This window comes from Anarhichas minor, unplaced genomic scaffold (genome assembly GCF_050575085.1).
Source record: "Anarhichas minor isolate MPS153535 unplaced genomic scaffold, ASM5057508v1 ptg000007l, whole genome shotgun sequence".
In the NCBI taxonomy this organism is placed as follows: domain Eukaryota; kingdom Metazoa; phylum Chordata; class Actinopteri; order Perciformes; family Anarhichadidae; genus Anarhichas; species Anarhichas minor.
In genome coordinates this window covers 9,427,757-9,443,729 of record NW_027466453.1, presented here as the reverse complement: position 1 = coordinate 9,443,729, position 15,973 = coordinate 9,427,757, and the positions used below count along the sequence as shown (strand labels likewise).

Below are 15,973 nucleotides of genomic sequence, written 5' to 3'. Positions count from 1 at the left end.
GTCTCATTTCTGCTGGCTGCTCCAGCTCAGCTTGGCCATGACGTCAACTTTCAGAGGTAGTAAAGCAACAGGAGGGGCACAATTAGGGCCTGGTGTAAATGTGGTTATTTCTGAAATCTGTCCCAGTGTCATATCTGGCTAACCCTGCAAAAACCCTGCAGGGATTGCTTGTGCTCCTGTATAATACATGTCCACTATCATTATTCAGAATGTCCCCTGCTGTTATTGTTGGGTCTCATGACCTTTCGCTGTGCCTCCAAGCAAGTGTCAGGACTAACAGCCTCTGCGCCTTCTGTCCCGGTCCAGGTGACCAGAGAGCCATAACATCAATAGAGACGGACAGAAAGAGAGAGAGAGAGAGAGAGAGAGAGAGAGAGAGAGAGAGAGAGAGAGAGAGAGAGAGAGAGAGAGAGAAACGGAGAGAGCATCAGCTGCTGCTCTGAACATTGTATTCCTCGTTTTTCATCTCTCATCCGCGTGTTTCGTAGTTCACATCGAAAGTTCCAGTGTGGTTTGGGTGTGGACCAGAAATATGAGTAACAAGAGAAAACAAAACCTCGTTTTTCTTGACAGCTGTGCATTAGTTAGTAGCTCACATCTTCACCTCCAGAATCCGCAAATGTTTATATTCTCCCTTCCAATACCTTTTTATATAAAAAAAAAATCACTTTTTGTTTTGTTTCGTCAAACATCTGAACCAGGTTTTGATTGGAACCGTAATTATATTCTGTATCAGATACAGAATTGACAAACCCTAAATGAAAACCCAAACATAATCCCTCCTTTGCACAAATGACCATGCCATGTAAACTCCAATAAAAAAAATGAAAATTACAATGAGCGGTGTCTCATGTGAGAAAAGTCACACATATGTTTACCATATTCTCCTCCACATTTTGAGCAAAACAGATTTCAATCTACCCACTCCTCCAACACACACACACACACACACACACACACACACACACACACACACACACACACACACACACACACACACACACACACACACACACACACACACACGTACACACAAACACACAGACTTTCCCCTTCTTGGTGTTTCTTTTTATCATGCAATTTTCACACTTTTTGTTTCTACAGAGAGCCAGCGATTATTGAAGCAAAGCAAATCACGACAAAAGCCGCTGTCAGGGGAATCCAATCGCAAAAATAGGGGTGATTAAATGAATAGTCTCTCTAAAAATAGAGGTAATCACAGGTTGCTAAAATACACAAGTATACACACCCACACAAACGTACAGACCTGTCACTGATACCGGCGTACAGAAACATAAAGAATAATTTCTTCAGCTGCGTTTACAACATACCATTACCCTTTCTACTTCCCCCACACAGAAACAAATGCGATGCAATAATATGTCTATTGTCTATCAAGCCACCACACAATCATAAATAAATGTAGAGTATGGGTGGACAAAAAGCAATTCATGATGCTGTCACATACTCTATATGTGGTTTACAGATGGCAAAGGGGCAGGGTTGAAGTTCCTGTTTCCTCTCCCTGTATTACACATAACAGAAGAGAAGAGAAAAAAAAGGGAGACTAAAGGGAGTCTTGTTGAATAAGACAAATAAAAGACACACAAAACAAAACGCTCAAGGTGGTAAGAAAGAAAATCCAGGCTGCGTGAACAAGTTTCGTTATGAAGTGGTGAGCGAGATAAAAAGACGACCCGGGGACCTCTTTTTATCTCGCTCACCACTTCAAAACAAAACTTGTAGGAGACATGATTCTTCTGTCTTTCCTGCAGCGTGGGCGTGTAAATCAGGGATTAAAGGGTGCTGTGTGACAAAGCAGCAGAGAGCCATCAGAAGGATAAACTAGGTTTTGGGGAAGATTGAATATAAACATCATCATTCATTGTGTTGCTTTGGTGCTCTCAATGCTTACAGTTGAGCATACATCACATTTAGCGACTGTTGGTAAGTATCTTACAAATAACCAATTTAGCAGCTCTGAAGCTAAAGAATAATTATTAATAATAATTCCAGGTGTGTTATTGAATTATCTAAAGACATTTCAGACAAGATGCTTGCAAACTGAATTGGAGTGCAGTATTGGACATTTCATTATTTGTTTCCTGACTTCTCAGGAACATGCGCAAATCAGCAAGATTGAAGATTTATATGAGTTTAGTTCAATGTTACGTTCAGTTACATCAACATCTGTCGGTTCACATTATGCTGCTGTTTAAACATTTAGACATTGTAGCCGCTGTAATGTATTTTAAATAAAATCCCAGTTTGCACGATTTGCACGATTTTTCCCAAAACGTGATTTATTCTTTTAATAAGACTCAAGTTGTTACTGGCATCCCTGAAGAGGCTGGCTGTGAATATTTCTTAGCAGCAGAGCAAAGGCTGCACAACAATAAATCCTGCTGGTAGAGACACAGGTTGGAAAGGCACTCAGGCAGACAGACAGACAGACAGGTAGCCGTGGAGGTCAGTCCCTCCATGACCAGACAGGAGTCAGAGGTTATTACACATGTGATGATTGGAAGTGACTGACAGGCGAGGAGGCAGATAGGCAGGGCAGCTTCACCGTCCCTCTGTGGAAAACAATACGAGGAGACGTTGGTCTGACTGTGATTCAGCACTCAGTCAGTAACGATGACTGATCCTTCAAACAGGCTACTGACTCATCAGTCTTCTTCACTGTCTCATCCCACCCGGTGTGTTCTGCCTCTGATCAGCGCTGATTAGAGGTAGACTAACATGGACGCCACGCTCCTGTGAATCAGTGATTGCCCTACATTTGTTTAACAGATTCTCCCTCTCTAATTACAGTCAACTGTGACCCTGCCTCCCCTCATGCACCGCCCATCCAATCCCCCCCCCCCACCCCCACCCCTTCCTATACGCATATTAATGGTATTATATGCCCTATTAATGAAACATAAGCTTCCTCTGCCCCCTGAGCCCTTCTCTTTCACTTTCTTGTTACATTTCTCTCTCTCTCCCCCCAAGAGATTGCAGCCACAGGTAGCTAGTGGTACACACGCACACACACACACACACAGATGATGTGTTATAGCGAACAACTCACGTCATCCTTCTCTCTACCCAGCTGACCTTTACTTAAGACGACAGATAGATGAAATAAAGCTGTGAGTGCCTGTCGAGGAAGACGAAGAAGAAGGACACTTCTGTTTCTCAGAGCCTGAATCTCAGTCTTAACACTATTTTCTTTCTCACACAAAGACACAATTAGATGTTTATATGTATTTAATTGTGTGTATATGTATACATATATGTATCATTTACATTACTGCCATCAGGACATCTATTAACTCAATTGCATTTCCATACTGATTATCAAAAGGACAGTTTCTTAACCTTGGGTCAGGACGATATATACCTGAACTACAACAATACTAAATGAATAGTTTGACATCTAACTCTCGGCAAGAAAGCAAATGATTTCACCAATTGTCAAACTGTACCTTTGAATTGTTTAAAAGTTTATTCTCAACATTGGTGTTGTTTTGTTAGATATTTATTTGGTTTGAAATATATCACCATCTCGATATAATATTCCCGTCTGTGCGCCTTTATTTCACAAAGAAAGGAATTAATCCATACTCATATTAACATAACATGGAGATTATATTTGCTGCGTAAGAGCTTTGGGAAATTAGATTTATAAATCCTAAAAATACAATCTGAGATTATTTTTTTTTTACTCTCTTCTATTTCGTGTTGTCCTAGTTGTCCTATTTTTCCACTTAACTTTCACGTCATTTGATCCCTGCTGAATAACTTCCGCTACTATGATGACTCAGTTCCCCCAAAGGGATCAAAAAAAGTTTCTTTCATGCAAACCTGCATCAAATATATAAAGCAGACTTCTCTCAGACAGCTGGTCCATGTTTTCCTCCTCTCGTGCATGCTGTTGAGCTCATGTGAACTAATCATTCAGGATTACATGACTGGTCATTGAACACTGGCCCACCCGCTGCTCTGTGTGCATTTAACTTTACATGATTAAACAGCAGTTTAAAATCAATCAGCAACTCTTTGCACATCTCACACAGTCAGACACATAGACACTCAAACGTAAGCCAATGACATATGAATACAACCAGGAGAGAGAAATGTTGTGCATCAAGGTCGATTTAATCAGCTTCTCTCTATTTGGCAGCTTTGATAAATTATTATAATGGCCAGAAGTTTCGGCCGGTCATTTCAAGATGTTGTAAAACAAAGTAGCTGTCACATTTCATGATTGCTCCCTTCCAGCACTTTTAATTACTGGTGAGGCTTGACTGGAGCACAAGGTATTTATCGGAAGCCATGGCTTTGATCGATGAAGCCGTAAAGGTGAATATGAGGAAATGAGGAGATGTTGGATGTTGTGATTTCAAGAAAAAGGAAGTGCAACCCTAAATTGTCATCTCTTGTAATCATGTCTCATCTCAGGCAACACAGATCACCTCTAATCTGATCGATATGACTCTGATATAGTCTGCCACGATAAATCTTGTCAGCGTCTAATTTTCAGAGAATCTTTTTGCGCGCATGACTGTATTACGCAAATTGTCACAGGGAAGGAAAGATTCAGGTTTTCTTAACCCGCACCGTCAATCGGTTGTCAGCCTGTGGGCATGTGACTCACTGCAATTCAGTTTTATTTAAATCTGGTGCTGCAGAGCTACCTTCTATCCCACTGTGCAAACTGCACCATTGCGGGACACAAGGCTATTTGTTATGCAAAAAAAAAAAGATAAATAATCATTGTCACTGTCTCTGCCTGAGATGGAGAAGTACGCTCACCTTATTATGCTCTCCACTGCAAGGATTACAATTTGCAGATGCAAACAAAGGCACCACTGGACTAATTGTAAGTGAATATGAAAAGTACCCCAACAAGAGACAGAGAGAGACCACGGAGACAAACATCAGCAAAGGAAAGGAGAACTTCGATGTGCCAGGATTTAATGAACAAGAAAAGATGATAAACAGCCTACTGCTGATGGTAGGTCACTGAGGGGCGTTTACAATAAGAGATGAGAGGAAAAACAAGATCTCCTCTGTCACGCTGATAGACAAAATGTACCCGACAAAGTAGTCAATTACCAAGTGGTCCAGCCGAGGGACATGATTTCTCCCTGAATTCACAGCTCCTGACACAAAGCCAAAGGCATCTTAAAACAGAAACTATCAATCGACGCTTCTGTGGATGACTTTCAGCATCCTGGCCACTGCTGCGCCTGCTCCAGTTTCCAAGGAACTGGGACCTCCTGCTTGGATAGTCAGTCTTGCGAACCAAATTAATTTCTCTCGGCAAATTTTTGCCAGCATAGATAAAGATACACCATCCATTTGTATGTGTGTCATGAATTTACAGCATCAGTAACTTTGACTGAAGGCAAGCAAGCTACAAAACGGGAGAATGTTTGAACAGTACAGACTGTTCAAACATTCAGGAAGGAATATACGATCATCCAGAGGAAAAGCTTAGAGAGGTAAGAGGCACTGGCGTGATTGCTTGACCACACAGATGCAATACGTTTGCCCAAAGTTCAGTGATGAGGACTGAGGCAAGTATGGGCTTAATTTGAAGGCCTCTAAGGTCATGTTGGTCTCTTGGCAGGCAGGAGCGGATGTCCTTATAGAATAATGCAACAGGTAATATGTATCTGATGTTGAGATTAATTTTACTGTTCAAATGCAAGCTTAAATAAAGCTTTGGAGGTTAAAAGCTTAATGTTTATCCCTAAAGTCCAAATCTATTTTTCAGCCAGCTGGATCGGTCGGTCGAGGGTCGGTCGGTCGGTTCACCACTTTGGTCCAGACTGAATTATCTCAACAAACTAACGGATGAATTGCCATGAAATTAGCTGATCCTCTGACGTTTATCAGGGACAAATTCCAATTTGTCCAATACCTTGCTTTATGAGCAAATGCCTTTGAAACTAATGATATTTCCATCAGCCTCATAAGCAAATGTTACCATATTAACAAGATGGTGAGACATTATACCTGCTTATTGGCATGTTAGCACTGTCATTGAGAGCATGCAGACATTAGCATGTAGCTAAAAGCGCTGCTGTCCCTATACAACCTCACAGAGCTGCTCGCTGTGGACCAATATTTCATGATTTCATGATTTTTAAATCTCCCTTTATCTATATCTTAAACCCATCTCATCAGTCCTGTCACCAACCTTCTGTCAGCTTAGTTCAGGTGAATGAAGGCTCCATGATTTGTTTTCCGGTGTCCTTGCTATCATCCAGACTCATTAAAGTTTTCAAGGCAGACGTCTGAAACCATTAACACTTTTAAAAGAAATCTATAATCCTTATTTGTATTATCTTTTTTAAAGTAACTGTCATATTTCAGTTCTGACTTTGTCATTTGATGTATTTTTGGCTCAACAGTTTTTTTAACCCTATTGTGTTAATCCTGTCAGTTTAGCAGGCATAGTCGTGTTACAGCTATACGGAAAGCTCTCCTCAAAAAGAGCCATGGGAACAGGGAGAAATGGGAGGGTAGAAGAGGTTTTGGGTCATCTATTCTGGAGGAAGCAGGCTAAATCAGGGCATGACGACTGTATGGTTAACCTACTTCGATTTATCTCCTTGTTTCCATATTTTTCTCAAGCAACGTTTCTCTCCTTTTTGTTCTGTGTAGGAAACTGGAGGCGACAAATGTAGGTTACTACACAAATTACAAAATCGCCATCCGTGTGGAATAAGGGATAAGACTTTATTAATAAAAGGCAAAAAAAAAAAGAAGAGGAACACCACAAACTAGTTGTAGTAGCAACTAAAAGCTTCAGAGATGTAGTATTTATTAGTGCCTCTATAATAAAAACACGTGCTCTCAGTTGTTTGTTTGGGAGAAATGCACTTGTGATTTTCGTGACTTATTGTTTCTATGGAGGCTGATGTAATTACTTTACGCACCTGCTAAATCAGTGCAATGCAATATTTTGTTAATTTATAGTTGGGTCACAACAAAGAACCAGCCATCTTTATTGTCCCCTGTGTAAAAGTATCACAGCGATGGAGCTGTTGCATTACTGGTAAAAGCAAAAAGTGCTGTTATTGGCTGTGGTGAAGACATCAGCTGAATCATTCTGTTGCTTCTCGAGACACTAAGCGAGCAATTTGTATCGAGAAGCTGTCCTCACTGGGATACAAATGATTCACAACATGCAGAATCAAGGTGGTGCAAGTGTTATAATGGTGCATCTTTGCAGTCAGCTGGGAAAAACAACCCGGGGATGTATCTCTGCATAGCTGCAAAGACAAATAGACTCAACTCTTTTGAGTCCAAAGTGTGGATGGTCACTTCTCTTTTACTGCTTTTTGGAGCCACCAGCAGATTAAGACAAAGTGTGACCCTTTGCATAAAGTCTGTGCAGCCTGATTATTGAGGCTTTTCCTTTATTTTAGAAATCCATTGCTGTAAATAAACTGCAAACATCAGCAGTCAAAAGCCATTGCAGCTTTGGCGTCATAGATGGTGACGTGTCCACGGTTGATTTGCCAGGTAGCTTGAGATTTGCATTGAACTTTTCCATCTTGTCAAACTTAAGCTACAATAGCCATCATGAAAGACTGGGTCGCAGGAGATTTTAATATGGTTGGCAGAAATATTTGCAGAATTTCTTCTATTTCATGTTACAGTTACTTAAGAGCCTGAATGTTTGTATTGCTCTGATAATTGTTTACTTATATCATTGAATCTAACGTGAAAGGCTAGCATAGATTATATTCGTTTTACTGATGTGACGGAAAAAAAATCAGACTGATATGTTCTCAATAACACATGCAAAAAATAAAAGTTGTGAATTATCAAACGTCTGTCTCTTTGAAGTGGCTGCATGGTTTACCAGTTCAAGATGATATACGGTCACGCAGAAGGAATGGTCAGGGACATTCATTCACACACAACTTTGCTCTTCTAACAATTTATAGATAAGGCCTATTTGATTTGGAACGAAAGGGTTTTTCATTTTTTTTAAAGTGGGTTGACAGAAAAAAACAGAATTAGAAACATGAAAAAAAAAATTCCCACATATACGAGCCTCTTATAAGTTGGGATCAAGGTATAGTGCATTATGATAAATACTCATAAAATATGATTAAAAATATATATAAACAATGAACAAATGTGGAAAGAATGTCCCAGTCACCCATGCTGTGAGGGTATTGTGACTTTTCCTTTGTGCTGCTCTGTGATGCACATGTTCAAGCTTGGCATGTTACACCAAAGGTCATGCTCACTGTGTGGATAATTGGCATGGCCTTTTGGAGAGTCAGAGGCTGATAGGGAGTGCTTGTGGTTAACTATATGTGATTCAGATATCATGGTGCTGTGGTACGAGTCCGGTGCTTGGCTCCTATGACACAAATTAGCGCCATCGCTCTCATGGGGACGTCATGGCACCAGTGGAAAACAACTCTGCAGTCAACAAGGAACAGCTAATCACTTAAGTACTTTCCACACCTGCTGAACACCTGCCGAGACAAGCGACTGAACAGACTTACGAAGATTGAAGAAAACCTTGTTTACTGTGTTGCATCGCCATTGAAACAAGATCATGCTTTTAAATTCCTGCTCAGCTGCATGTTGACTTTGAAAGACACGCTACAATGCAACATAAACAGAGAGCACTGGGTGCGTGATTGATGCTTTTATATGCGCTTTTGACTTTTACAAAGGAATGAGATGTACAATAACTACATCCAAGATAATTATGGACGCAACAGACAGCTGTTGAAGCATGCGTTTCTGTCGTTCTGCTCAGACCCTCCAGTTTGAGAGAAGTCAGCTGTTGCAGGATTGAGGATAATGTATGGTTCCTGAAGAGGCAGAGAAGTGGCTATGTGCAGGGAGGAAGATAGATCGCCTCAGGCTGCAAAGCCAGGAGAATGACCTTCAGAAGAGCAAAGAAGAACAGAGCAGTGAAGACACTGCCTGAACACAAACTGACAAGCTGTTACAGAACTTAGCTGGAGCTTTGAAATGGACTCTGCCTTGCTCCACTGGACCAGAAAGAAAGAATTGTTTAACAGAAAGGGAGCCATTTAAGAAAACGATTGAAACCCTTTACTTTCTCCTTTACATTCTGCATCCATTAATAAGGCCTAATTTTTCATCCTTAATCTAAACGGCGGCAAAATGTGACACATCGAGTCTTACTCTTACAAGCTTGTTTAATGTTTTTCCTGGCTGCGAACTAAACCTGCAAGGATTAGTTGATTAATCAATTAGTCTATCCACAGAAAACGAATTGGAAACTATTTGTATAATTGATTTATCAAAATTATTTTTTACAGCAAAAACTAAAAAAATATGTTTCTAGTTCATCCAATGGGATGATTTGCTGCTTCTGTTTTATATCTTTGTAAACGGATACTTTACCGGCATTTTTTATGTAGCTGGGTCATATATACTGCAATCTTGTTCAAATAATCTCAGTCAGAATATAGTTACTGGGCCCACCTGAAAGGCTCGACCTCCATGTCTTCTTCTATGGTGCCTCTGGATGCCTTCACCTCTTGGTGCGCGTCAGTAAATCCAAAGATGAAGAGGTGGGTGTGGCTTTTAACTACTATCAAAATACATGCTAGTATACTAGGCTAGTTATTCATTATACTTAGTGGATGTTGTCTTGTCCTACAAAAGTCTAATGTTACTTCGTACTTCTACGTCACTAACATATTTCACAGGGAAATATTTTACTTTTTTCGCCACTACATTTGATAGCTTTAGTTGCTTTACACATTTAGATTTAAAAAACAAAACAAATTTGCATACACAACAATACGATGCAGTATAATAGAGTAACAAAATCTCCCAATAGTGTATGAAAGCTAAAATCAGCTCCACGTCCGTCAGCCACAAAATGTATATGCATCTGACGTAGTAAAACAATGGATCAAATGTTAAGAGCTCCGGTCAAGACGTTTTGCCTGCATTGTTTTCTACTTATGTAAATGTAGCTGATAATAGCTAAATGTGCTTTTATGAGAGAACAGTTTTGAATGCAGGACTTTTACACGTTTCATTTTATAGAGTGATATTGGCACTTCTAAGGTAAAGGGTCTGCACACCTGAGAGAGTAGTTTTCTCCACTGCCAAATAACAAAACAGAAATGCAACACTATAGATCAAACAATTGAGGAAATAGGAAACTAAGGAAATTGGCACAGCTCTGCTGCAAACCTCGGCAAGTTTAATGAGCTTTCTAAGTAGTTACATTTACTCAATTACACACACACACACACCACTATTCCCTTTACTTTGCATATTCATGAGGAAAGAATCTAAAGTGCTTCGCCTCACATTTGAAAGATTAGACAGCCGATAGTTCATTTCGTGTTCAAAAGTCTCATCCACCCCCAAAAGTGACATGCTTTCTGTGACTCAGCACTTACTCATGTGCAAGTCCTTTTGTCCATACGTAATGAGCTCCAACATGTTCTGCAAATGTCAACCAAGATGTGAAGCCAAAGCTAGCTCAAAAGATAGATGCTGGAGGAGAACAGCTGTTTGAGTACCAATAATTAGATGATCTTGAAATTGCAATGACACAAGACTGAGCAAACAAATGTGGAGTCCTTGAGACGAGCACTCTCCAGCAGCTGCTACTGATGGGCAGACCTCCAGTACTCAACACAAGGTGAAAAAGATTTAAATGCCACTTTGATCAAAATGCAACTCATTTTATTGGGTCAACAGAATTCATGTTACAAAATAAGCATTTCAATTCAGACCTGATTTCTTCAAGAACTACAATTGAATCTTTGAAATTCTCAAAAGCTTGACATCCTAATCAAGGTGTCAAGTGACATTCAAATAATGACTTTGAAATTCAAATAGTTTAATGTATGTCAGCTACATTAGAAAAACTCAACCAAAGAGACCCAATTCTAGAAAATTTAAGAAAAAAAGTCAAAATTAAAGCCTTCACCAATTTCAGGAAGTTCAAACTTAACAGTGAAGAAGCGCTGCTAGTCTGGATAGATTTGTATTCAACCTTTTAGTGGTAGGACCTCAGGCTTCTCGTCCAAAGCGCGGGGCGGTTTGATACCAAACAGATTGCGCAGGTTGACTTCTGGGTCAACATAGTGCGGGATCTTGCGTTCATTGAAGAGGCCTGCGAGGTTGGTTTCCACCTTGGCGCGTCGGGAGATCCGCATGCGCAGGGCGAAGAGGGTACGCAAGTTTTCCTCCACAAGGGGCAGATGGTGTCCATCCAAACGCTTCTGCCAGGACTTCTTTGGCCGCTGACGTTTCTGTTGGGATAAGAATTTAGGAGAGAAGTTTTGGAACAATGTCCGTTTTTGCAGTTGGATACAACATATCAATTGAAAACCCAAATAGTAGAAATTGTATATGCTTTGACGGAAAAACCATGTAAACCTCCAACTCGCTCAAACTTCAGTTGGCCAGAAGCACAGGAGAGTCAGATTTCAACAGGTTTAGAGAAAAATCCAAAATCAATAGTCCCCTGGCCTTGAGCTTAAGAGCTCACTGGTGTGTGGTGCTTTAGTCCACATCTGCAGTCCACATCTGTACCGTTGGATAATGGCATCAGACTTACCTTCAGGGTGACGGCGCTTGGGTCATGGCGGAGCAGGTGTCTGGTCAAACTCTCCTGCGTCATAGAACAAAGCCATAATGTAATACACATATTGAAACTACATTCAACACAAAATTACAAATTCAACACTCAATTACAATTAAGATTGATTTGGCATGTTCTTCACAACCATTGTCAGAAGTTGTACAATGTTCTTGACTCAGCCAGGTCAGAATTGGAATATTAATTTTGTTCATTAAAATGGCAGGTCTGCATGATGCAAATTACTCGAGGGAATTTAAGTTCCACGTCTTTGAATGCAAAGAAGAAACAATTCTGATACATCCATCAAGGACCAGTAATGGAAGACGCGTTACTTACCCGCATAGCAAACTTGCGTGGGCAGTCGGGGAAGGAGCATCCGTATTTGAAGAGCTCGAGGTGCACCTTACGGATGTGGTGCTGCAGGTTAAAGGTTGTGGAGAAGTAGGCCTGGCAGTCGTCCCTGGGACAAACCAGCACGGGCTTATGGGAAGCGTGGATCCGTCTGTGCTTCCGCAGAGCATCCCTTTTCTTAAACACCTTCTTACATGCTTGGCATGTGAACGTGGCTACGACAGATTTTAAAAATGTGAAAAACAAAAAGCAAAACACTCAGGACTTCTGTACTATGACCGCAACATATTTACCTGGATGTTTGGCCATGTGCTTCCTAAGTTTACCCCAGGTGTGTTCAAACACCTGGCAGTCAACATGAGGGCAGCGGTAACCTGCAGGGAAACAAACAACAAGGCCAGTGAGTATCAGGAAATCAAAAGGATCGTCACCAGTTGGCCCCCTTCTGGGGCCCTTGGAGGAACCAATAATATGTGTAATTTGTCCTTAAAGATGCACAAAAAGGTTACACACAAATGCAACCACAACCCCCTTTTAATTAAAGAATTTTACAGGGGTGAAAGATGAAAGGACCTTTAAGATCGTAGACCAACCTGCATGCTTCTTCTCGTGGGCTTTGCGGGCGATATGGGAGTCGAACATGGCAGCGCATCCGTCCTTCGAACACCTGAGTACCCCCATCAGGGACAGGCAAGAGGTAAAAATAAATTTAACTAAGCCAACTGGGACCACACCCACTCAGCCTGTAACCACTCATGTATCTCTGCTAGAGCCTGCACTCCAGGCATCAAAGATCTGATTAATTAAAATGCCAAGTGCATAATCTTTAACAGCTCATGGTCTCAGGCATTTCAATAACCCACAGCTACGTGTCCGGTTTTACACTACAGCTACGCCCTTATTTCTGAGATGTTGTGATGTACGACAGACATACTTTGACTTAGCAGGCACATTATGCTCCTGCAAGTGCAGTTTAAACGCTCTGCGTTTTTTGAAGGTCAATGAGCAGTTGGACTGGTTACACTGTGGAGGAGAAAAAACAATCAAATGGTTAAAATGACACAAGACTTGAAAACTGGCCATTGACATCAAGAGCCGTGACTTTCAGCGGACGCTGTTATATGTTGGCCTTTTGGCGCCATCTCGTGGAAACACGTGTATTTAGACAAACCTTGAAATACTTGTTTTTGTCTCCGTGGATGTAGCGCACGTGTCTTTTCAGATTGCCAGCGTGGAAAAAATTCTCCGTGCAGCTCTCAAATTCGCATCTGCACAAAGCAACATTTAAAATGAGGTGGAAGGCTTTAGTCGTTAGCAGCAACGGCACGAATTTGACTTACTGGAATTGCTTCACCCCTCTGTGCGTAAGCATGTGGCGCATCAGGTGAGATTTTCGCGTGAAACGACGATCGCAGCCAGCGATTGTACAGAGACACGGGCGCTGTGGACATTTGTGAACGGTTAGCCTACAACTTCAAGAAGGCCTATGCCAAGTATATGCACGTATGATATAGTTAACATAATGGTTTATGCAGCAGCCGCCGGTATTTCCCTCACCGCTCCGGTGTGCACCGTCTCGTGCTCTTTCAGTTTCCACTGTCTGGTGAAAGTCGCTCCACAGTCCGCGTGGGCGCAGTTCAACAGCTGCAGCGGCGGACCGCCGTCAGGTTTCCCGCTGGGCATACTGTTCATGTTTCTCTTTATCTGAATACGTCTCCAAAGACGATATGTCACGGAAAGCCCGCCGCTTTTGTCAGCCGGTCTTATAGCCTCGTGAAAGAACTTAATTGCTTCATTGGCAACGTCACCAGCAGCGTTCATTGATTCAACACTTGTGCAACCCCCAAGAAGTAGCCCACAGCTGAAACAAATTAACCTAATTGCTCCGAACTCATTAGTGTAAGACAGGGCTAAGTGAACAAATGTGCCAACTACTCAAAGCCAGACAGTTTTTGCCTGTCAGTGTTACATGGTAGCAATTTTTAGTGCTAGGTACACTGTAAAGTAGGTACAGGAGAGAAAAATTGAGCACTTAAGCATTAAAATACAGATTGATAATAGCGATACATGATAAGTCAACATAGGCAGGACTTCCAGCTCAAATGTAATACTCTTTTATTAAAGAAGGACTGGTCCTTTCTAACACATCACACTGGAAACACTTTAAATAACTTCATGGAAGCCATATTCTGAGTCTTAATAAAATTACATTAGACCTGAAGAATATACAATTAAAAATCTATTCCCAAAAGTAATCAGACTTCAGATTAGTCCAGCTGGCTTTATGCAGTTGCAAATAACACATCTTCCTGGTGTGTTTTATGATGCAGCTATTCACGCAGTAGAGGGCAGTGTGCCTTTATCTCACAAGGCTCTGGCATTTAGGTTGACTGTAATCACAATTGTTTCATAACTCTGCAGCAAATATAGGCTGTAACATAGTGGCTCTACGTAACTTTAAATGTAGGATTTAGTAGAGAAATATTTGAAGCTTCCCTCATGACATGTGAAGTCAAAGACTGATGTCAAATCTCTGTTATATCAAAGTTTTTTTCTGAGGAACAGACATCTGAGAATACTGTGTGGCAGCTGTTGATTAAAGTAGACATTGTAATACATCCCTCATTGTTTGGATTCCTTAGACCCTACAGGAACTATCACACTAATATATATATAATATGACATACAGGTGAAGCACAGTCAGCATACTCTGAGTCCTCGCAGTTCTCTTTGCAGTTTTTCTTACTCAGTGGCCCGATTGCTGAATACTTAATTGAGTGCATCAGCATTGTGTGATATGGAAACCATGAAGGCACAGTGGTGATGTTGATGGTGATTCTTGAGTTCAGATTAACAGTAGAAAGGCCAGTCTGAACTGAAATGAGGTCTGTTTTGAGTTTGAGAACTATACGTTTTCTCAGCAGAGAAGGGACAGGACCAGCACCTATTTGGCCCTTGATGCTGCACTTCTCCTGCTGCTCTTCCCTCCATCTTTTCCCTACTATCTCTTGATCCCCGTTTCTCTCAAAAGGGGGTATGATGAAATATTCAGAGGGGGCTCTCAGTGCACAATATGCCTCCATGTGTTGCAGGATGGCTGCTGGAAGACTTGAACTGCATCAGGAAACAAACCCTGCAGGTCACATGGACTGAGACAGCAACACATATTGATACATAGACGGCAGGTCTCCAGTTCTAATTGATTGATCTGTGTTTATGGTTCCTAATAAAAAGCCAATTGATACGCTGGTTAAATTCATGCATCAGACAGTATGTCATGTTTACCTAAATCACTGCTGTATTACTAAATGTGTTGCCAGCACAGTAATATGTTTGTATTGATGCATGTTTTTGAGTATTGTTTGAGTATTTACCATTTTTTAAACATTATATTATACTAATGTTTTTCATTTAATTTAAGTAGACATGTCAGGTTTTCTGCATCTATATCCTTAAAGGTTCCAGATAAGCTAAAAGGCATTGTGTCACACCGTTGCCATAACTGAAAAACCAAAATCACCATCTACTATTCTTCAATCGTTGCATTTTTTTTAGAAATGCAAATATGATTTAATATTAATGTATTTCAGAATCAAAGAGCAAATTCAGAGGCAGTAATTGTGTTTCCAAAATCCTTTAATCAAGTCGGAAAAAACCAAGCAGGGGTCACAAAACCAGGCAGCCAAAACCGAGGGGGATATAAATCCTTCAAATCAGGCAGGCAAAATGAAAAAGGCAGAAAACTGCGGGATAGCTCTTATCTGACACCGGGGGAATCTGGGCTGATAAGAATAAGTGGCTGATGAGCATAATGAGATCCAGGTGCACCTGGATCTGTGGACATGGGCGGGGAAGCTCAGCTGAGGGGATTGCAAGGGCAGCTGGAGGTGGCATGTGTTTGTGAACAAAATATGAACTATTAAGGTTAAATTGTGACACCTAGTCTACAGCATCCCCAGCTTTTATATCATCCCAGTAAATGTAGGTATATAACTTGTTCGTATTTCACAG

General features: G+C 41.0%; 1 protein-coding gene across 1 annotated transcript; it reads right to left on the bottom strand.

The window, feature by feature from the left end:
• Window positions 1-11,015: 11,015 nt before the first annotated feature.
• On the bottom strand, window positions 11,016-13,654 carry 42sp43 (P43 5S RNA-binding protein). The gene is made up of 9 exons (XM_076085628.1): window positions 13,520-13,654; window positions 13,303-13,403; window positions 13,134-13,230; window positions 12,897-12,985; window positions 12,556-12,629; window positions 12,256-12,336; window positions 11,948-12,177; window positions 11,588-11,641; window positions 11,016-11,279 (listed from the first exon to the last, which is right to left on the bottom strand). The coding sequence occupies exons 1-9, from the start codon at window positions 13,652-13,654 to the stop codon at window positions 11,016-11,018; spliced, it is 1,125 nt and encodes a 374-aa protein (XP_075941743.1).
• Between the last annotated feature and the right edge of the window lie 2,319 nt (window positions 13,655-15,973).